Source organism: Chaetodon trifascialis, chromosome 22 (genome assembly GCF_039877785.1).
Source record: "Chaetodon trifascialis isolate fChaTrf1 chromosome 22, fChaTrf1.hap1, whole genome shotgun sequence".
Lineage (NCBI taxonomy): Eukaryota > Metazoa > Chordata > Actinopteri > Chaetodontiformes > Chaetodontidae > Chaetodon > Chaetodon trifascialis.
Genome location: NC_092077.1, coordinates 916,435 through 940,675, shown reverse-complemented (window position 1 = coordinate 940,675; position 24,241 = coordinate 916,435). Strand labels below are relative to the sequence as shown.

At 43.1% G+C, this 24,241-nt stretch overlaps 1 protein-coding gene across 5 annotated transcripts in view; it reads left to right on the top strand.

The window, feature by feature from the left end:
* The window catches only part of LOC139350903 (pleckstrin homology domain-containing family A member 5-like), a 251,205-nt gene that overhangs the window by 216,155 nt on the left and 10,809 nt on the right, over positions 1 to 24,241 (top strand). For all 5 annotated transcript variants that reach the window (XM_070992563.1, XM_070992567.1, XM_070992565.1 and 2 more), the window contains 6 exons: positions 6,619 to 6,754; positions 8,415 to 8,536; positions 16,048 to 16,239; positions 16,500 to 16,619; positions 20,527 to 20,672; positions 21,516 to 21,673. In XM_070992563.1, coding sequence (XP_070848664.1) covers positions 6,619 to 6,754; positions 8,415 to 8,536; positions 16,048 to 16,239; positions 16,500 to 16,619; positions 20,527 to 20,672; positions 21,516 to 21,673 — 874 coding nt within the window. The remainder of the gene's footprint in view (positions 1 to 6,618; positions 6,755 to 8,414; positions 8,537 to 16,047; positions 16,240 to 16,499; positions 16,620 to 20,526; positions 20,673 to 21,515; positions 21,674 to 24,241) is intronic.

Sequence of the window (24,241 nt, the reverse complement as noted above, 5' to 3'; positions counted from 1 at the left end):
GCTAATCCACTTGTTATGTCATCTTAAAAGTCAACTTGCTGTCACAGTAATTAATTAAGTAATGATAATCATAACCCATTTAGAATCACCTTTGCAGTTGCTGCATTCAGCTTAACAAAGACAACTTTGACTGCCCTTTTCAACTATGATAACAATAGCTTGTACATTGCCATGGCTGCTAACGTCAGCATTGCTAATTTGTTATCATCTGTGCTCTCTGAGATGAGTCTGTTGCGACTCTTGTGCTTTTTTGCACCTTCTTGATTTTGTCATCCTAATGTTTCAGTGTTCCATGTTACTACACACACAAATACACACACAGCACTTCTGATCACGGCCAGGTCTTTTCTGATGCACTTGAGTATCTCATCTTTCTTGTTCTGTAATAGAATGGGTTCCAACCTGGACCCACTTGACTGTATTAAACGTATGGGTTGGGTCTTGGGTCCTCAGGTACGGGCCTACCCATGAAGATTTCTACAGTCATGGCAAAAAGAGTGACTGTGAAACGGTGGACAATTTTTTTTTCATCACAACCAACACAAAATTACTGGTTTCACTATTTTTCACTATTATTTGGTCTGTCAACATTTGAACGTCTACAAGATGATATGCATGCTCAATGAGCACCAGGGTCAGTGGGGGATTCACCAAGGTCTGGGTGACTGACTCGGTGACTTGAGTGATTTGAAAACCTGACTCTCTTTAATGAGTGACTCATACAAACTTGAGTCAGTAAAGAGTCAAACTTCTAGATTAACATGAAAGGGATTAGGCCTGAAGTTACCAACATTTTGTATCCAGGCTCACTTAAAGTGCACTGACCTTTAAGGTGGACCAACTATTCTTATTTAATCAACAAGCCACTCCTCCAAGTTTCACGATGCACCCCTCCCCCTCAAACAAAAAAGGCACTTGGCTGCCGGGCCTGAAAACTTCTCTGGTGGAAACCCTGAGCCCAGTAGTACTGCTACCACTCAGTCCTCTCAAAGGCGACGGCGTGCCTCCCCGCCCACCCCTTCCCCAGTACTACGACTCATCAGAGTGCCCCCCTCACGTTCCCCCCCACCACTCACATTCTGGTGGCCGCCTGCCTCCCCACACTCACCGCCATGAGGATCACAAAGCCAGCTCCAGGAATGGAGCACACAGTGTAAGAACCACTGAAAACCTTCATATCCTCCCATGTCTGCTCCCTCCATCTTCGACCACCATCCATTAGCACACTGAACAGCTGCATCTCAAAGTGTCATTTCTGAAGATTCTGTGTGCTTACAACCATATTTACATTAATTTTCATCTGTTTCACTTCTCAACTGCATCCTACTGACACTGAATTTTGGATAAATATGATTAATTTCAGTCTTTCTTTTTACTCCTGTAATCGATGTTCCATCAAGCTGTCACTGTCACTCCCAGGTTCACATTCAGACTTATTCTGGTTCGAACATGAGTTTATCAGATGTTTCACTCTGTGGGTTTACAGTTGTGTTTTGAGTGTGTTTTACCCTCTACTTTGTGTGTGTACATTGAAAGCGTCTTTATAGCAATAAAGACGATTAAGATAATTACGCTGCACTACTGCAATGCACTTTTTGGTGCTACAAAAACACACAGCTTCTCAGTAAACCATGAATGGTTCTGAAAGAATGTTCTGGATGCCAACATGTATTTATTTTAATACTGCAGTGGCTGTACCTCCAAGCCATTTTTGGTTTTGTTTTTTTGTTTATTTTTACATAAGATGAGCCCAAATCAGTCTGTCTTATTCACTTGCGTCTTGCCTTCTCTGCAACTCCTCTCTTGTTTCTTTTTTTTCCTCTGAAAGTCTTGGACAAAAGAGTACAAATTCCTCATGCTGACATCAAGATGTCATCCCAGAACTAAAAAGTTTTCCATTTCAGCTTTGATTCTATATATAGTGTAGTATTAGTGCCGACTCAGCTATGTCTGAGACTTGCAGCAGAGGTAACTCTTGGGGTCTATTTTCGATTCCGCTGCTGGTGCGGCGCCAGCGTAGCGCAAAGTCAGGCCCGCTTCGCCTATGGGGCGTGGCGGCACAGACTTTGGTATTTTCTTGCACTGCGCCGCCGGTGCATCTACTCCCCCTTCTCATCTCAGTCCCACCCAGCGGCGCAACTCGGAAAGAGGAAGGGGAGATGCTGTGGAGTGGGTTTGACGCAGCCTTGTCAAATATTCACCAATCACACCAGCTCCTCACCTCACCTTTAAAAACGCTGCTGGCGAGGCACATGGCTAGTTTTAAGGATGACTTCTCCCAGGAGGAGACTGATGTCACTCATGTCTAAATATGAGGTCCTTAGATGGTAAATCCTCGGCCTCCTCCTCATCCTCATCCTCCTCATAGCAATGATGTACTCCATCTTTGTAGATAACATTAAGCATAACAATGATAACTTTTGTATTTGGAATGAAATGACGTGGGTAATAGCAGACAACGATCATCACTTACGTTTTTTCCATGTGTCTGTCTCTCTATGTCTCTTGAGTGCTCTGAGTTAGATGCAGTATTTATGCTCTGTAGGATGCGATGGCTGTTTCTGGTTGGCACAGCAACGTTCATTGATTAGTTTGCATCCCTGTTTCACCTGTGTACATTCGGTCAGGGTGAGTGACCATTGTGCGTGCCGAATGCGCTTGCGATGTGGTCAGATGAGATACTGATCAAAATAAATAAATTTAGCTTTGACTGTATGTGCTGACTCAGATAATTGCATTGAATCATGGCTGTTGCTACTGATCGCAGTGAAATGCCAGACACTGTGGAAACCTGCCTGTGAGGTATTGGTGACGTGAGTGCATGACTCCACCGGTTTATGAAAATCCACTTGCCCAGCCAAGGGCAGTTCCTCTTCGTCCGAGTCCAACGGTGGTGTCATTATGGTTCTTGGACGCCTCACTCTTGGGAGTGCAGGGGTTCTGGTGGGCTGATCCGGGCACTGCTGGTGGAAGAGGGTGATGAGCCTGTAATCAAGGATGTGACAAGCAGGGACCCAAGACCTCTCCTCTGGTCCATATCCCTCCTAGTCAACTAAGTACTGTAGGCCTCTACCCCTAGACTACCCAGACAGTGAACAGCATAGGGGCCACCTTCAGTGACTCGAGGCAGAGGTGGAGGTTCCACAGGCGTGAGTGGGCTCTCCCACTCTACCAGTTTGACCTGGGAAATGTGGAATGTGGAGACGGAAGACATGTGGAAGCAGCTCCACGGTCTCCTTGGCAGATTGGGGCTTGAGCCATTTTGCTGAAATGGTCCACTACCGCGGTGTCTGAGAGCTTCTTGTGTCTGCTGGATTCCTGGGTGACAGGTGAGCTTGGAGGAGTGACCCCAGGACATCAGAGCGCAGAATTCAAGGAACAAACAAGCAGTCCTGCGGGTAGGCGCTGGGCCCGGCCTGGCCGTCCACAGCAGACCTCACCCTCTCCTCAATCTCCCAGGTGACAGGGGCTATCAGACAGGAACCAGGCAGGATAGATGGTGTCCCTGACACATTCGTCTCCCTTTCCTGGAACTAGCGAGATAAGGCATCAAGTTTGATGTCATGGGATCAGGGCTGGTAGGACAGGGAGGAGCTGAAGCTGGTGAAAAACAGTGACCACCTGGCTTGCCTGGAGTTTAGTCTCTGAGCCATGCGGATGTCTTCCAGGTTCTTATGGTCACTCCAGACCTGGAAGGATGTCTTTGTTCCCTGCAGCCGGGGATGTCACTCCTCCAGTGCCATCTTGACTGCCAGCAGTTCCCAGACGGGGTGTTGAATTAGCTCTTGTCAGCCTTCATGAAGAGCAAGTTCTCCAGGAGGCACTGCAGGACTTTTTGGATGTGGTAGATCAGGATCTCATCCAGCTAAATGAACACATGGCAGTTTAGCACATTGTTAACATTAGTCCAAAAGGCATCACCAGATACTCATAGTGGCCTGTGGGGGTGTTGAGGACCACCTTCCACTCATCTCCCTCCCGAATGTGAACCAGGTGGTAGGCATTGCGGAGATCTAATTTTGTGAGGATTGTGGCCCCTTGGGGCAGCTCGAAGGTGGAGGAGATGAGCGGGAGTGGATGGTATGGCAATTCTTGATGGTGATGTCATTCAGACCCCTGTAGTCGATACATGGCCTCAGTGTCCCATCCTTGTTACCCACGAAGAAGAACCCTGCCCCAGCTGGCGAAGACGATGGTCGGATGATGCCTGCAGCCAGAGAGTCATTAACGTAGTTCTCCACTGACTCTCTCTCTGGAGACAACAGTGAGTACAGGCACCCCTTTGGTAGAGACGTGCCAGGCTGTAGGCCAATGGCGCAGTCATACAGACAGTGAGGAGGCAGAGAGGTGGCTTTGGCTTTGCTGAAAACCTCTCAGTAGTTGTAGGATTCAGGTGCCACGGACAGGTTGGGAGTGCAGCTTGGGGTAGGGGAGTGCTGTGGAGCTGTGGCCTGTTTGAGGTCAACCTGGGGACATGAAGTACTCCATCCCAGGATGGCCCCTGTCGTCCATTGGATGTAAGGGTTGTGACATCGTAGCCAAGGGTAGCCCAGGATGAGGGGAATACGCAGAGATCTCAGGATGTGGAACTGGATGGTCTCATGATGGTTACCAGAAAGCAGGATTTGAACAGGGAAGGTCTGGTGAGTTACCGTTCGGAAATAGCCATTGAGTGCACAAGTTGGGTCTAGACAGAGGAACCAGTTCAATTCCTAGCCACTCGGCGGTTTCCCACAGGTGAGCTATTTCTGTCAGATGATTAATGGCGAAGGCTACCTTGGTTTCCTTGGAGGCGATAGTGTGGGGCTGCAGCCAGAAGAGTATGGATCTCCAGCATAGCGTTCAAGGGTGCCCACTCAGGGTTCGCTAACACGAGGAGGCAGAATGCCAGGTGGCGAATGGACAGGAGGTAAACCCAGAAACTCCACCTGCTATCTGTCATCCATCTGCTGGATATGTGCGGCTAGCACTACTAGCCCCTGCTCATGGGAGATGATGGCGTGCCTGACTGCAGTTGCAGCTTGTGTCGCTGTAGGACATCCCCTAGGATCCTCAACTGTTTTGAGGTGTGTAGTGTGCTGGGTCCATGACTGGCCAGATTCTACTGTAACAAGCAAGGTTGTAGCTTGTAGCAGATCCAGGATGCTCAAGGCAATAAACATCAGGTAGAGAAAGCTGGGCCAGAGGGCAAAGGAGCAGACAGAGTCTGAGGCAGGCAGGGTCGATACCAAGAAGGCAGCAAAGATAAATGCTGGAGTCTTGTATGAGGGTGAAGAACAATCTGGCAACAGGTGAGAGTGGTAGAGCTGTTTCAGTATCTCACTGATTAGAGATGAGTGCCAGGTATGTGCTTGATTGGGCAGGGTGGGAAGGGTGCTGGCTGAGCAGGTGTACAGATGAGGGAGAGAGTGGCTGTAGGTAAGGAGCTGACTGTGACACCTCTGAAAAACAAAACAGATCAGCTTCTGTCAAATACATTAATAAACTAATTATTAAAAATCCAAAACAGTTAACTGAAAACCATCCCAGGTGACTATCTTATGAAACTAGTTGAAATAATGACATTAAAGTTAAAAGCTGTTATCAAGGCATCAAACAGTGGCAGCATATTTCAGTTTACTCAATACTTTTTTGTTTACTACATAATTCCATATGTATTCTTTCATAGTTTTGATGTCTTGACTTACAGTATAGAAAATCATAAAAATAAAGAAAAAACATTGGATGACAAGGTGTGTCCAAACATTTGACTGGTTTTGTAATTTGACCTAGAATTACTTTTATTTAATTTCATGCTTTCCACACTGGGATTTTGCTTACAGTCTTTTAAAAAAAAAGTTGTAAAAGGTAGTTTACACTATCCTAGGATAGTGTCAGGATACCATGAAACAACTGTTTCTTTTCCCCTTGCAGTGGTCCTAACCTGCCATATACTCCCAATAAAAGATGAAACTAATTTCTCATGAAGGCCTGTTTTGTACTATGTGGGCTGAGAAAATTCTAAAGCTCTAAAGCTCATAAAGCATTTTCTTAGACCCACAAAGTTGACTTTTGGGAGATACCCCACATTCACCCGAAACAGCAATAAGAAATGACCCAGATCTTCAATGTAAGGTGGTTCATTCTTTTGTTATTTTAAGAAAACTTCATATAAGTCATTCAATTTCTATGTACACTACAACAAAAGTTTGATTCAGAACAATTGAGAGGACAACTCAATGGTTTGGTTTTTCCTGCTTATAGGTCCTCTTTACAAAAAGTAAAGAGGACCTATAAGCATTTTGTATGATGTCTTTGCAAAAAATGTTTTGTACTGTACATGGAGAACATCTAGAAGGAGAACATGCTTTATAATGGTTCAACCAGCCTTACAAATTTGAAGGGCAGAAAGAGACTTAAGATCTCTGATCAGTGGTTAGGTAGGATTATGAGAAATCACCAGTATCTGTTAAAATAAATTGGAAAGGTTCCTGTTTCAGTGTTAAGTGTGTGATAATGGCAATAACAAGTTGGAATTAACAGTTATGCTACTTTAATAAGTGGATGTGTATGTGTGCATGACTGCTGCTACATGGTGTGTATTCTGACCCTGAGCAATCTCTCCCCTCTCCGTAACAGCAAGCTCCAGACTATCGGCTGTATAAGAGTGAGCCTGAGCTGACCACGGTGAAGGAGGAAGTGGATGAGGCCAACGTTGAGGAAAAAGACAAGATAGAGACCTTGATTGAGAGCAAAGACACTACAGCCTCAAAAGGTGCTCATAGACTCAATCACACAAAGTTGATACTTTTATGCCCAGTCTGTGTTTTAAATTTTAACACAGTTTTTAACACAATTTTTAACACATTCAATGTTCATCTGCTCTGTTCTCCAGTCTAGTGGTGGGACGTGCATTATTGTGATGTTTCTTAAAACAGTGAACTTGTTTATAATCAAACAAGTAAAAGTAAAAAAGAAGTCACAATATAAGTGGGTTAAAAAAAAAACAAAAAAAAAAACAAGGTGACTGTAAATATCTAAACACAATTTCAAAGATATTTGTGGAATTTCAGAATTTCTGAAAATGTGGACCCCTGCTATAACTTCTGACTCACAAAAAATGTCTCACTTTCTTTACTTTTCAATATCAGCCTTTTTTTGCTTTAGTTGGGCAGAAAACACCTGCTTTCATGATTTCCTGATTTCCTTGCTAACAAGGAAACAGCTGCTGATAAATCTATGTTTTCCAATATGATGTCATTAGGCTTCTTTTGTTAAAGTCTTAGTGTTTTTTCGTATTGATTGCTACCTCTAAATTTGACCCAGGCGAGAGTCGGAAGATATACGTAAGGGATAATGCCCGGCAGGGTGTCCATTATCAGAAATGAATGGACGACACGGAGGTGTGAACCGTCCGATGCAAACCCTCCGCGAAGTCCATTCATTTCTGATAATGGACACATCGAAGGGCATTATCCCGCTTATACCATGGTCACTTACGAAAGAAATAAATATTAAATCAATTATTAATACGACAATGTTGTTTTTTACCTTTAAAAACATGAGTTTTTCACAAGAAAAGTGGACTATTTAATATCTCTTGTTGCCAAGGTAACTGGCTCTGGCCACAGAACTTGCAGCTCAGTCGGCTGCAGCTGTTATATTAGGCCTAAACGGTGGAGAGAAGTGAGATGATTGCTTAATGTTATGTTATGTGATACAAAGTATCATTTCAAAGGGCAAGTGCACCTCTTACTGCTTGTGTGTGTCCAGAAGATGATGCAAAATTTTGTTTCAAAGAATCAAAGTACACAGATAGTTTCTTAAATCGTTTCTAGTGCAAGAAATATTATCCACCATTCACTGTGATTATTAAATGTGTATCAAGCAAGTAAGTCTATGCTAAATCGTTTTTATAAATATTATCCACTATTCACTCTGTATCAAGCAAGTAAGTAAGGTAAGCAAGAAAGAAAGAAAGACAGGCGAACATCACTCATGTTGTCTACTGTCTTGCCGTTGTGACAAATAAACTGTGAAATAACGTATGTTAACGTATGTTCTGAGTTTCTATTGCCACGGTTACCAACTAGCATTTGAGCCAGTGCAATAATTTAGAACAATCAGGCTATTTGACCGGAACTTTTTTATAGGTGTCCTAAAACACTTTTTAACAGACACCCTGCAGCCAATCAGAATTGAGTATTCACCCAGACCATGGTATAAAAAATTGTAATTTATTTAGAAAACTTTACTAAGCTCAAACTGCTGGAACCAAATCACACTGTGTTGCTGAACAGTTTGTTTCAAAGATTTCCTTTAATGTCTGTTAGCGAAATGGAACTTGAATACATTTTCAGCGACAAACATGAGCAATTACCCAGACTTTAGTGTGTTTGCTAATGTGACCGCATTCCCTGGCATCTATCCAACAGTGCCTCCCTACCCAGTGGGCATCGTTCCTCCCAGGACCAAATCCCCCATGAGCCCTCCTGAGTCCTCCACCATTGCATCCTATGTGACCCTGAGGAAGACTAAGAAGCCTGAATCCAGATCTGTAGGTTCTTCCCTTGGCTTCAGAGACAAAAAAATTGTGTGTGGATGAAATGCAATGCAATGCAATGCAATGCAATGCAATGCAATTCCAATTCAGCAAATGTGGCAGAATCAGTCTTAGGCTAGGGGTTTAATTTGAGTCAGAACTCTTTAGATTCTTACTCTGTCCCACCAACAAGGAGATACATATCTTTTAATAATACATTTACAAAGACGTTGCTTTATCTGACATTCCAATTCAGAGCAGGCAGTGTACTTGGACTAGGAACCTTTTTTGCACATATTGCATGTTTGCAACTGTTGCCTGACAGAATAGTTTCCTTTTCTCCTTCAAGTTCACTGTGTTCTTCACATCTCAGTTCTCGTCTAATCTCTGTCTTGTGTTCTAGGTTGATTTAGCAGTCAAACATACTGTCTTCTTCCTTTTTTCATTTTCTCAGTGCATGATACAAAAAGGTGTCCTTGTACTTTTCAATCTGCAACATAAGTAAATATCAGCACATAAACTGATGATGGGCCTTAAAGCTTGCATATTCTTATTAAAGCATCAGGCCTTACAGGCCTTCATTCCTACTTTCTCCTGTTCACTAGTTAATGCAACCTGATGCTGACCAGTAATCGTGACAATTTCCTCAGCGCTTACTCCATCAGTGCAACATGTCATATCATGGGCTCTATTTTTGACTCCACCGCCGGCGCGGCACAGGCGCGGCGCAAAGTTAGGTCCGCTGCGCCGATGGGGCATGGCGGCACAGACTTTGGTATTTTCGTGCACTTCCTCCCCTCTCTCATCTCAGTCCCACCCAGCGGCGCAACTCGGAATGAGGGAGGGGAAAAGGCGTGGAGTGGATTTGACACAGCCGAGTCAAATTTTCACCAATCACAGCAGCTCCTCGCCTCACCTTTAAGAACGCCGCTGGCGAGGCGCATGGCAAGTTTCGAGGATGACTGAGACCGCACAGGAAAGTGTCCGACACCCAAACTTCTCCCAGGAGGACACTGACGTCACTCACGAGAATAGCTCTATCCAAAAACACGAAAACTAGACAAGAACACAAAACTCGCTCTACAGCGGCAGCAGAAATACTACACGAACTAGAAAGACGATGAGGCAATGTACAAGGCTGGAAAGTGGCTCAAAACAGTCTGGCAGCAAGGCAGCGCTGCCACGCTGCTTAAATGCAGGGGGGAAATCAAACAGATGAGCAGCAGGTGCGCCGTCAGCCCTCTGCTCAGTCCGGTCACCCCTCCCCTGCAGAAACACAACCACAGTGAAAAACAAACAAACGACAACAGAAAAAGGTACAACAAAACATAACACAAACCAAAGTATAACAGATGCTAGAATTCGCCAGGATGAATGATTCATGTGCCGACCCGGGGAAAGTGGTATATACGTTTGTCACCAGGCAATTTGAGTCACAGATCACCAGACATCCCTGTTTCACCTGTGTATATTCAGTCAGGTTGAGTGACCATTATGAGTGCCGAACGTGCTTGCGATGTGGTCAGATGAGATACGGATCAAAATATAGAAATTTAGGTCTGACTGTATGTGCTGACTCAGATAGTTGCATTGAATTGCGGCTGTCGCTAATTATTGATCGCAGTGAAATGCCAGACACTGTGGAAACCTGATTGTGAGGTGTTAGTGACATGAGCACACGACTCCACCGGAAAATCCACTTGCCCAGCGGTGCGCCGCTGGCACACAGAGTTGACCAGGTCTGGGGTGGTGAGCTTTCAGCGCACTTTTGCACCACCGGCACAGACCAAAATGGTTGAAAATCCCAATGCACCGGCTCATTATGCTGACACCTCCTCCCTACTGCACCGCAACATCCCATCCTGGTGCACCTCTGTACGCCTCGGTTTACCAAAATACCAAGTGCGCCGTGCACCTGCCTGCGCTGCTCAAAAATACCACTGCACCGGCTGCGCAGCCTGCGCCGCGCTGGGAGCGGAGTCGAAAATAGAGCCCCATGAGTCATGTCATAGTCAACACTTTGCTGTGGCAATTTTCTCTACTGTCACTGAGTAAATATAATTCCACTCATTTTCTACATTTCTACAGGACAAGCAAAGAAAAAGTCAGAGTCCAAACTGAAACATGCTGAGAATATGTTAAAAACTCATCTGTACAGAAGCTTAAAGATATTTCTGCACTTTAAACCTTCTACTGACAAAAGCTGCAGAAGATAAAATCAAACTTGCTAAAATGTACATACATGGGGATAAAGCAGGGAGATATCTATCATATCTGACAAAGAAAAAAGCAGATTCCCAAATTATTTCCTCATTATTTCCTTCCTTCCTTATCTGATGACCAGAAAATATCTCTTGAAGCTCCTATATCTAAGAAGGAAATGCTCAGTGTTATTAAAGGGTTACAATCTGGTAAAGCTCCAGGTCCAGACGGATTCAGTAGTGAATTCTACAAAGAGTTCCACAAATTATTGATTGACCCTCTTCTAAATATGTTTAATGACTCTTTTAAGAATGACATTTTACTGCAGTCTTTGAGAGAAGTGCACATCTCTCTAATTTTAAAAAAGGGCATCATACAGGCCCATCTCCCTGTTAAATACTAATTTGAAACTCCTCTCCAAAACATTAGCAACAAGACTAGAAGGCTTACTCCCTTTTCTTATGCTTCAGGGCATTCAGTCATTTGCAACTGGACTTTGTCAGTTTGTCCCTGACAAAGGCATGTCCCTTTTCTTATAAATGGTGACCAAACTGGATTCATTAAAGGTCGTAATTCATACAATAATATGCACAGATTACTAAATACAAAGTTTTTCAACAACGGTCTTTGAATGGTCTGGTGCTTTCTCTGGATGCCGAGAAGGCATTTGACCGCGTTGAAATGCCATACTTGTTCTACACATCAAACAGATTTGGCCTGGGTGAAAAGTTTATTAATTGGATAAAGTTACTTTATACTAATCCCCTCTCAGCAGTGCTAACAGATGGGTTTGCATTCGTCTAATTTCCAAATTTTAAGAGGTACAAGGCAGGGATGTCCTTTATCACCCTTGCTCTTTGCTCTGGCAAACGAGCCACTCACTGAGGCAATCAGGACAAATGAAAATATACATGGTCTCACTATTGACACTAGACAACACAAGATCACTGCTAAGGTTGGACCTAGAGAGATGGAACACCCTTCCAATTTCCTGGTTAGGCCGTGTTGCACTCCTAAAAATGAACATCCTTCCCAGGTTACTTTACCCAATCAAAATAATTCCAGTTGTTCCTCCATAACACCATCAAACAGCTAAATATGTGGTTTAGTTCCTTTATATGGTCAAAGAAGAAACCACGCCTCAAAATAGCTACATTATGTCTTTCTTCCACAGAAGGAGGTGTTGATCTCCCAGACATTAGGAAGTTCCTTTTTAGTGCATACGTGTATACTGTAGCTGACTGGATGCGTACTAAGTCCATATCTCTCTGGTTGGATGTAGAAAGTTCAATGTCCAAATACCCTTTGAGTAATCTTTTGTTTATTAGAAAAAGTGCATCTTTGAAGTCTGCTTGTACTAACCCAATTACAATTTCCACAGTTAAGGCATGGCCATTAGAAAATTAGAGGGTAGATCTCCATTTACCTCTGTCTTCACTCCAATTTGCAATAATCCTGATTTCCCCCCTGGAGTGCTGGACGATAACTTCCGTGTTTGGGTTAATAAAGGAATATCTACTATATACTACCAATCTAATCTAATCCGTCAGTGCCAAAATATTTCACATTTGGAGAAACAGCTTTATTTACAGAAATCTGGCAGGTCTATTAGTTTATTCTATAATATCCTTAAGGGGTATAACATCACAAACACCTATTTTCTGAAAGGCTTATGGGAGAGAGAACTCAATGTTGAAATAACAGACGAAAGCTGGAACGATGCATGGAAGAATGCAAAAACGTTGAGTGTGTGTAATCGAGTGAGAGCCATGCAACTTAAGTCCTGCACAGGGCCCACATATCTCCCTCCCAACGTTGCAAATTCAACCCTAATGCATCTCCACTGTGCCCCAAGTGTAAAATTAAAACTGGTAGTCTTACACATTGTTTGTGGCAATGTAGGAAAGTACAGCAGTTCTGGCAGGTCATAGGGCAGGAAATAAATAAGATTCTATCTGCTAATAGAAACAGCAACCCCTTATATTTGCTACTTGGCACATCTGATTTGTCCATCATTGACAAATTTAAACGAAAACGTCACCAAAGACTTGCTTTTTGTGCTAGAAAGTACATTCTTCTGAATTGGATAATGGATAAAGTTCCACCTAAGGCTCGGTGGCAAAGAGTGACACTTGAATACATGCAACTAACCAGATAGCTCAGTGGTTTAGGCTACTGACTGCCACACAGGAGGGCAGGGTTGGAATCCCGTTTAGGACAACATGTCTAGGTGGGTCCTTAGGCAAGACCCTTTGTAGTTACATGCCTACACCTCAGATGAGAGCAACAATAACAGATAAAGCCATACCGGCTCAGATGTCGCCCGGTCCAACAAGGTCTGCGTTAGGTGTTGGGGGACCAGGGCACCCTAATGAGAAGTTGGCTACTGGAACACGACATACATGGAGCAGGGCAGAGAACAAAACACATCAGCAACCCCAGTGAGAGAGTGTATATGAAAAGGATGAGAAGGCACATGGATTAGTACATGAGTGGAGCACAGAAAGGAATTGGCAGCAACACCAGAGGAGCCAAACACCAACCACTGGTTGACAGGGCAGTCACCCAGGACTGTAAGACCAGAAGTACCAACCTGTGCACTGCCTGGATTGACTTCAAGAAGGCCTATGACTCAATACCACAAACATGGATACTGGAGTGCCTAGACCTACATAATATTGACATCAAGAACTTGATGGGGTTGTGGAAGACAACTCTGGAAGCCAACTCACAGCCAATTGCAGAAGTGAGCATTAAATGTGGTATATGTGGTATATGTCCCCAGATCATCACCAAGAGTGGCTTTGGATACCGATTCCGAAGTGGGACAACAATCAGCCAGCTCCTCTACATGGATGACATCAAGCTGTATGCCAAGAGTGAGTGTGACATTGACTCCCTCACTCACCTCACCAGGATATACAGCAATGCCATTGGGATGTCATTCAGACTGGATAAGTGTGGATGGATGGTGTACAGAAGAGGGAAGATGATCACCACTGAAGGGGTTAAACTACCTGAAGGCAAAATAGGCAACCTAGGGATCCCACAGGCAAATGGCAATCATGAGGAGGCAAGAGGGAGATCAGCCACAGCCAAATACCCTCAGAGGGTGAGGCAGGTCCTGAAGAGTCAGCTGAATGGCAAGAACAAGATCCAGGTAATAAACACCTACACCCTGCCAGCAATCAGATACCCTGCTGGTATAATATCCTGGCCACTGGAAGAAATGGATGCCACTGATATCAAGACAAGGAAGCTCCTTACGATGCATGGAGGGTTTCACCCTAAGTCCAACATCCTGAGGCTATACACTAAGTGGAGGATGGGAGGCTGCGGACTAGTGAGCATCAGAGCCACTATCCAGGAGGAAACAGCAAGCCTCTGGGAGTACATCAGGAAGATGGCCCCCAATGATGACCTGCTGAGTGAATGCCTCAGGCAGCAGAAGCCCAGTAAGGAGGAGTCAGAAAGGTTGGCATGGACAGACAAGCCCCTGCGTGGCATGTACCTTGATGACAGCTTGAAGAAGTGGCTGACATAGCGAAAACATACCAGTGGCTTGAAAGGGCTGGACTGAAAGCACAGAGGCACTGACCATGGCTGCACAAGAGCAAGCCTTGAACACAAGGTCAATAGAGGCCGAGAACTACCACAGCAGACAAGATCCCAGGTGCAGGCTGTACAAAGATGTCCCTGAAACAATCCTGCACATGTGTAAGATGCTGGCAGGGAAGGCATACATAGAGCGTCATAACCAGGTGGCTAGCATCGTACACAGGAACATCTGTACCGAGTATGGGCTGGAGGTCCCAGGATCAAGGTGGAAGACGCCTCCAAAGGTAATCCAGAACGACCAAGCCAAGATCCTGTTGGACTTCCAGTTCCAGACAGACAAACTGGTGATGGCAAACCAACCAGACATTGTGGTGGTAGACAAGGAACAGAAGACAGTCACACTGGTGGATATAGCGATCCCAAGTGACAGTAACATCAGGAAGAAAGAGCGTGAGAAGCTGGAGAAATACCAGGGTCTCAAGGAGGAGTTGGAGAAGATGTGGGGCATAAAGGCAAAAGTGGTCCCAGTAGTGATCTAGCACTCAGAGCAGTAACCCCCAAGCTGGGAGAATGGTTCCAGCAGATACCAGGAACAACATCTGAGATCTCTGTCCAGAAGAGCACACTCCTGGGAACAGCCAAGTTCCTGCGCAGAACCCTCAAGCTCCCAGGCCTCTGGTAGAGGACCCAAGCTGAGATGACTCCTGAATCTCTCTCGCCTGTATAAATTCAAATTGTAATGTGTATGTGAGCGTGAATGTGTATGTTTGTTTGTTTTGTCGTATATGTTCTTGTTCTTGAAAATTTAATAAACATATATTTAAAAAAATATATTAGTATATACAGTATATTATAATTTATATTATAATTTAGTGCTGTGGTTTACACTGAATCAACCCTAGAATTTTTTTTTTTGAGGCATGCTGTTACGGTCGGTGACAAGGAAGGCCAGGACCCAAAATGCAGAGACAAAAATATTCTGTATTTATTAAACAAAGTACAACAAAAAATCTGAGACAGGGAAAAATGCTCACAAGCAAAAACGAACCAAGAATCACCACAGAGGGAAAAAACGGAATAAACACAAAGTACCAAAACAAACTCAAAACTCACCAGAAAAGAACTGGGAGGCAAACTACAAAATGTAAACCAAGGGTGACTATGAAAAAGTCTCACAGTGAAAAAACACCAGTGATCAGGAAAACTATGCACACAGGAGGAGCAAGATCGAGAGACGAGCAGACACCAGGCGAGCCGCGCATTAGAGGAGCTGAGAGAATAGTTTGGCACAGGAGTGAAGCGCGAGGCAGCTTAAGAAGCCGGGTTGATTATCTGATGAGGTGCAGGCGCGACTCTGGAGCATGCACCCTTGTAGATCGGCCCGCCTCTCTCTCCCGCTCCAATCTGCTGTGGACGTAACAAAGAAACGCAGTATCAGTCGTAGACAGTGAAGCAGAGGAAACACACAGTGACCAAAACCACAGCCATCACACATGCATCCTCATACATCCATACATCATAAAGTCACCCACTGATTTAAAAACAAGACCAAAGTCAAAAGCCCATGCATATTGACAGTTTTGTCAGTTTGAAAGGTCAGGCAGTCAGGAATCATTGTCTGGACAGTTACAGCAGGTCCCTTTACTCTGAATAAAAGGCTTAAAGCATAAAAATAGACCAAAAATAATTGTTCAAATGCAAAAAAAAAAAAAAAGAAGGAGAAGAAAAAAAAATTAAATCAAAACACTGAGTCTTGTCCTGTGCAGGCCCGTCCCAGGAGTGCAGTAGATCAGACAGGATTTGGAGAGCGAGAGGTGGGCAGAACAAGGATGAGTGTGGAAGAGCAGTTGGAGAGGATGAGGAGAAATCAGCAGGCTGCATCACTCAGAGAGAAGAAGAGAGAAGTCCCATCCCATTCACCTTCCTTTAGCAAAGACAACCCTTTTGTTATCCTGCAGGTGATGTTTTATGAACTTTTATTTCCTATTCACAAGTGTAAGTAATACAACTTTTTATTCACTGATTTCAACCCCGCACTTTGCAGTTTTTTGATCAGTGTTAAGCTACTAATCAAATAAAAGGCAGTTTATGTAATCTTTATATATGCACTGTACTGCACTGCATGATATGCCATCATGAATAAGGTGTTAAGCCTCATGCACAATTCTGATGATGACTGTACAAGCTACTCTGTACATGATTTCATTTCAATCTCTAGGAGGTGCAGAGGGCAGAGGAGTTGAAAAATGACAAGTGTGAGGAAGTGCAGCAGGACAGGGACATGACCCTGCAGAATGTGGAAGAGCTGCAGGCTGAGACCAACAGCATTAATAATGAGGTACTGTACACAATTCTGCACAGCCAGGGTAAATATACAGTACATACACTTGTCATTCATTCAATACATTTGCGATACAGATACATTTCTGTATCTTACTCATATCACTTTCAGGGCAGCGCAAGTCTGAACTGTATTCTGTCAGATTAAGAGTTGCAGCAGCACAAGATGAAACAGAGTGAGAGAGATTACAAATGCATGTCTTATAACTGTGCCATCTTCTAAGATCACTTTAAAAAATGTAGTATCTAAGTATCTAAATCTTCATCTCTTATCCACAAAGAAATTAAAATCAGTTGAATTATCTTAAAAAGAGGCCATTTTAAGTTGATTCCTCTCAGAATAGCTCAGTCTCAGTCAGTCAAAAGCAGTTTTTTCCTCGTGGTGTGACTTGAACAGAAGTGATTACAAATATTATAAAACCACAGAAATAATCAGTCAATATTTTCAATTTCCATTCATGGTCAGTGTGTGGAGAAATCTATGAATGTCCAGTAAAATGCTTTGTATACTAAAAGAACTTCTAATCCCAATTGAACTCCCTGTCATTCACTGCTAGTGTACAGTCAGATTTCATAAAACAGGCAGCAAAATTTGCCCTATAATAATGTTAAATAATGAAATTGATACAGAAATACAGAAATAATGTATCACTTGAGCATTGTGTCTCTTTCAGTAAATGTGCTGTTATGTTTGAATGAAGCCCTGAAGAACATAAATGTAAGTTACCTCTGTCTGAATCACATGTCTTGAAAGGGCCAAATTGCTGTACTTGTGTTCATGTTACTGTGTTCAAACCACGACCACACAGTCCTCTTGAAGCAAAATAACTGCATTTTGAGAGTTTAACTGTCAAAAAATAAAAACTAAGGATGTTTTAACATTTACTATTTCTTATTTAATCGTGGATATTTTTTTTTGTCCAGAAATACTTAGTTTTCACCAGTTTTCACTGTTGTTCACTCTGAAAAATCCCCCCCCCCCCCAAAAAAAACACCTTTTGTGTTGTGTGTGTAATGGTAAGGTAAAGCTAAGTGGATTGAAGTTAAACATGTAATATCTAGGGTAAGTTTTGTGTTACTGCTGCTGTTGCTGCTGCTGCTGCTGCTGCTGCTGCTGCTGCTGCTGCTGCTGCTGCTGCTATGTGATTGAAGTGGAATGATGTGCTATGGCAAATAACTGCCATTGTCCTGGCAGTAATTCAATTCAATATTTCTTTATTCATCCCTCGAGGAACGAAATACTGTAAACAAACACTGTAAACATTAAGCCAAAAGTAGTTTTGATTGTCTCTACAACAACCTAAAATAAGTAAAAAAGTTAATGATAGCATCCTTATCACCAAGCTAATAAGCAGCTCACAAACAGGCATAACTGAAATAAAAATATATGCATCGGGAATAGATGCACATGGGATATGTCCCTATGGATATCAGCTGACAGATAACTGGTACCTTGCAGTCCGTGGGAGGCAGCAGGGGCAGGAGGTGGAAGGAATTCTAAAACATTCTGGGCTCTATTTTCGATTCCGCGCAGTGGTATTTCCGGCGCACAGCGCACTTGGTATTTTGGTAAACCGAGGCGCACAGAGGTACACCAGGATGGGCATAATCAGCCAACAGATTTGGATTTTCGTTCTATTTCGGTCCACGCCCGCGGCGTAAAAGTGCGCTGAAAGCTTGCCATTCCAGACCTGGTCAACTCTGTGTGCCAGCGGTGCACCGCTGGGCAAGTGGATTTTTGTAAACCGGCGGAGTTGTGTGTTCATGTCACCAATGCCTCACAGACAGGCTGCCACAGTGTCTGGCATTTCACTGCGACCAATAATTAGCAACAGCCACGATTCAATGCAACTATCTGAGTCAGCACATACAGTCAGACCTAAATTTATATATTTTGATCCGTGTCTCATCTGACCACATCGCAAGCACGTTCGGCACACGTAATGGTCTCTCAACCTGACTGAATGTACACAGATGAAACAGGGATGTCTGGTGATCTGTGACTCACATTGCCTGGTGACAAACGTGTATGCCAATTTCCCCGGGTCGGCACATGACTCGTTCATCCTGGCGAATTCTAGCATCCCTACAGTCTTTCAGGGGGACACCCCTCTGGATGGGTGGCTGCTAGGTGATAATGGCTATCCACTGAAAACGTGGTTGATGACGCCATATATCACACCTTCAACAAGACGGCAGCGTGACTTTAACAGTGTTTTCAGCAGTGCTCAGTCAGTCATCGAACGCACATTTGGGGTTCTCAAAATGCGTTTTAGATGTCCAGACCGGACAGGTGGTTTATTAACATATAGCCCTCAGAGTGTCGGTGCATTCTTCGTGACATGTTGCGTTCTACACATGGCTCTATGACTTCGATGTAAATATGAACTCACGGAGGACACATTAAGGGACCTAAGATGGAGAGAGGCCGAACTGCATGTGCCATGTCAACTGGGAGAGCAGGAGAGCGCACGGGAGAGGAGGGAGCGCCTTGCCGCCCAGCTTTGTCATTAAGTGAGTATTTGTGGTTACATCAGTTCAAAAAACATCTGACGATCAATAACTTTCCACACCAAACAGATAGACAGTATTGAAATAAATTTTGCGAGACCGTACATACGGCCACTGCGAGCCTGGACCAGAACGTCAGTCTCCACCTGGGAGAAGTTTGGGCGTCAGACAGTTTCCTGCGCGGGCTCAGTCATCCTTGAAACTTAGCGGCGTTTTTAAAGGTGAGGCGAGGAGCTGGTGTGATTGGTGAAGATTGGACTCGGCTGTGTCCAACCCACTCCACGCCTTCTCCCCTCCCTCCTTCCGAGTTGCACCGCTTTGTGGGACAGTGGCGCAGTGCGCGAAAATACCAAAGTCTGCTGCCACGCCCCATCGGTGAAGCGGACCTGACTTTGCGCCGCGCCGGCGGTGGAATTGAAAATGGAGCCCTCTGTGTTAAAATCCCTATCTGTAAGCCCCGCCACTATCCAGCCACACAGCAGATAATCAGCCATTGTGGAGGAGTGTAATCTGGGACAATAATGGAGAATTTGTGGGAATGTGGAAGAAGCCAAGTTGACTTTAAATAGTTTATCTCCTGGATTCAGCCAGGATTACTAGCTGGGTCTGGACTGCTCTCCAGTGGGATACCAACCCAGAGCTCCTTGGAGCCCGAGACTGTACACACACTACCCTCATTCTACAGTAGATACAGAAAAATACACAGTTTTTGACTTTTTCTGTTTTCTCATCCATTTGCTCATTAGTTTTCTGAAGTGATTTGTTTCCTCGTGTATTTCTTTTCTCTTTTTGTTCTCACTTGATATATACTTATTACTTACTCACAAGCTCACTTCTGTTGTCAGACATCAAATATGCTTATATATATATTTCATTGTTTGCCAAAATTGAAGTCTTTCTGACACTGACAGCACACTTGAAAGCACAGTTTTATTTGGTATCATTTGAAAAAGGTGGAGTTACAGTTTGTTTTGAATCAACTGAACTAATTCCTTGTACCAATACTGCTCTTTACATAGAGCTTGGACTTCTTTCTTCCTGAAAAAATAGATTGTGTTTCCAGAAAAAAAAACAGACTTCTGAAAAAAAAGAAACAGACTTGTGTATATACATATATATAAATATTCATATTCTTTTATAGCTTATTTCTAGTAGATGTGTCATGCACCAACTTCACCAAAACAAATTCCTCATATGTGTAAAATCGTACTTGGCAATGAAGCTTTTTCTGATTCTGATATACTGTATACTTTTCAGCACATAACAGCCTTACAAAGCATGCTAAGCTCTCTTCTCTCTTTATTTTCTTAATAAAGTGTGTGTGTGTGTGTGTGTGTGTGTGTGTGTGTGTGTGTGTGTGTGTGTGTGTGTGTGTGTGTGTGTGTGTGTTCCAGCTGTCTGAAAGCCAGAGGGTAGTGGTTCTGGACCTGGGTACTGAGCCTCAGTGTGTAGAGGTTGTAAACTTTAAGCCTTTTGACGATGAGGAAAGCAAAGAGCAAGATCTGACCAGCTCACCAACAAACACCACCACAGAAAACAGGTGTGTGCCTGTGTGCCTATGTGGACAGAGCCTGAAATATTTTTTTGAACTAGAAAATAGTGTTCCTTATGCCAGGATCAGACTACATGAACCTAGCCCGGTTTTGAGACGATTTTGTCATGACTGATGAATTACCAGTGATTATGAACAACAATCAGGTGTCTATACCTGCGGAGTCTGACATGCTAAACAACCAACATCTGGGTCACCCCACCCTGACCAACCGTCTAGCATGTCAGAATGTTTTTGTCTTGATTGTGTGTGACAACATAACATGTTCCTTAGCACTGGGTTAGGTCACACATGGCAGAGGAGGAAGAGGGAGCTGAGGTTGCTGCTATCTATGTAATGTTTAAACATTCATTACCTCAGGTTCTGTTTGAAGTATCAACATACCTGTTCTCTTTTTTTTTTTTTTTTTTTTCGCTCCTCAAGACCACCAGCATGTGCTTCCACAATGCTTTGGTCGCCATGGTTGACAGTTGCTTCATGCACCTCTCAAATGACCTCTGAACTCATGCGTTTGTGTGAAATAAGATGTGCCATGTTTAGTTTGGATAATACATGTAGTCTTGCCAGTCACCTGACCAAAATACGGCAAGAGTTTATGGCACTGTGATCATTAGATCTGACATGGTGACATCATCAAAGACAAAAATATCATGTAGTTTGATCCCAGCATTACTGAAGCTGCAGATTGAGTGCTAAATCTGTGGAGCAAGGGTAAAAGTCTTACAAAACATTATGGAAATAGATTATACTCATTCTCTAGATTTCTTGTCCTATCAATAGTAGCCTCCTTTTGCTTTAGAGTCAGAGAGTGACCCATTCTGCTTATTGTAGCTTCCATACTCCTGAGCCTGAGATGCCAAGCCCAGAGCTGAGGGAGGAGAGACCAGATGTGACACAGCAAATCAGAGAGCAGAAGCTGGAGAAGAGTCTTGATTCTTCCAACCAGCTAACAGCAGACAACAAGAAACACAGCAACAACATGTTGGCTTGTAAGTGAGGACTCCCTCTATCACCACTGCAAATGTGATCTTCCAAGTTTCTGTGTCTGTCAAAACGAAGACCACATTTCATGTTAATTCAAATACCTCCTATTGCACTTGGCTCACCAGTGAAATTAGCTGCCATTTTCAAAATCTCACTTCCGCAGTCGAAGATGTTTTGACACTGTTAGATGTTGTTGGGCCACAGCTAAGATTTATGTTCAAATGTATGATTTCAGATTCATTCAAAATATTGAATAAATTATTAAATTAATCCTACTCTCACCATATGTAAGAGTGTAGAATATGACTTAAATGTCTCAAGTAATTATTTATAGATAATTCAATTATCTATATTAACTGGCCATTATCTATATTAATTGGCCAATTAAATGAATACATTTTTTAAAAGATTTTCAAGTGTGGTCAAAGCTAGTCAAAACTCAAGGTTGGTGGGTTTCTTCTGAGGAACTTTGGACTACTAGGGGGAATATTAAATCAGTATTTCTAAAATCTTGACTACAGGCCTGCACATTTTGGTCTTTAACAAGGTTGACACCAACATTTTTTGACTCAGTGCCCTCAGATAAGGTTATTTAAGGCCAAGAAAAAATAAATATATATATTTAAAAGAAATAATAATTCAGGGATTTTAAGGGATTCTTTTCCAAGCTGTTAAGTCTCTCCCTGCAGTCGAGATGCCACATCCCCAGCAGACCACTCCATAGAGGATGGCTGGTGTCACTCAGTCCAAAAAGGTCTTTAGTGTCCCCCACACCCCAAAAGACCCAAATTTTGTCAGCAGACACATTCTTCTCTGGCCATTCTTCTATAGTGCACTTGTATTCAGTACAGTCAATACAGTCCAGGTTATTAGTCAGATGAACAATTACTTGCAAGATTCCACCATCTCAATGTCCATTCCCTGGATGTGCACCTGTGGAAGTCTACCACCAGTTCTTTGGTTTTCCATGCGTTGAGCTGGAGGCTGTTCAGATGGCCACCAACCCACAAATCCCTGGGTCAGTTCTGTGTACTCCCTATTATCCCCATCTGTGATAAAACACATTTACATAACAATGATTGCAGAGTTATCAGAGACCTTTTGCAGGTGGCAGTAAGATGAATTATTTATGAAGTCTGCAGTATGATGAGAAAAGATGAAGAGGAAGGGAGCCAGGACTGTTCTCTGTGGGGCCCTTGTGCTGCAGACAACAGTCCTGTATCCTCACATTCGATGGTAAGGTAGTCCATGATCCAGGCTGTCAGATGGTGGTTCACCCCTGTGCACTCCAACTTGCCCCTCAGAAGTGTGGGCAGCATGGTCCTAAAGGCATTGGAAAAATATTTAAAAAAAAACAGTGCTCTCACAGAGGTAAATGACAGCATCATGTTGTTGGTTTTAATAAATCCTCTTTCATTGAATTTACTCAACAAATGCATCTTTCAGAGTCTAATTGAGTCAGTTCTGCTGTTTCAATGAAATAATGTGTTTTTTCAGGTTTACACAATGGCTCCTTGTTGAGCCAATGCAACGGTTTTAAGTAAAACGCAAGTCGTTCCAAAAGTTAAGTAGGCTGTCCCTCTATGACTGCTGTACATCCACGCAGCGCACCACCATTACAAATTCAACTCCCCTAGCGCCCAGCCGCATCGTGAATGAATGTCGTGCTGACTGATTCAGGTGGAATCCATGATCATCCTTCGACATATTGGTAAGAAAACTTTTTTCTGGTGGTGTAATGTACATGTATTTTGGTATTTACTGGTTTTTGTCGTTAACTCTTGAATCCCTCTGCTAACTTTTAGATAACATTACAATTAACACATTAGCTAGCTAAGTTCTGTTTTAATGGGAGAAACCTTCATCAGTAACCTGGTGTATTTTTACTTGAGTCTGTCTGGCCCATAAATGAAAAATCTTTTTTGATCATATGACCATGGGAATCTATGTTTACTCTGTAAGCCCTTTTGATTAATGACTACAAATACACTGAACAAACATATAAACGCAACACTTTTGTTTTTTCTCCCATTTTTCATGAGCTGAACTCAAAGATCTAAAACATTTTCTATATACACAAAAGATCCATTTCTCTCAAATGTTGTTCACAAATCTGTCTAAATCTATGTTCATGAGCACTTCTCCATCCCACCTCACAGGTGTGACATAACAAGATGCTGATTAGACAGCATGAATATTGCACAGGTGTGCCTTAGGCTGGCCACAATAAAAGGCCACTCTGAAATGTGTAGTTTTGCTACCATTTTTTTTTACCACCATTTGCCTTACGCAGTGCAGCACATCTTCTTCGCATAGAGTTGATCTTGATATGCCATAGCTGTGAGGTGGGATGGATTATCTCGGCAAAGGAGAAGGACTAACACAGATTTAGACAGATTTGTGAACAGTATTTGAGAGAAATGGATCTTTTGTGTATATGGAAAATGTTTTAGATCTTTGAATTCCGCTCATGAAAAATGGGAGCAAAAACAAAAGTGTTGCATTTATATTGTTGTTCAGTGTATAAGAAAGAAAAGTTGTGCTGTGGCCTCATACTTGGATACATTTCAGTG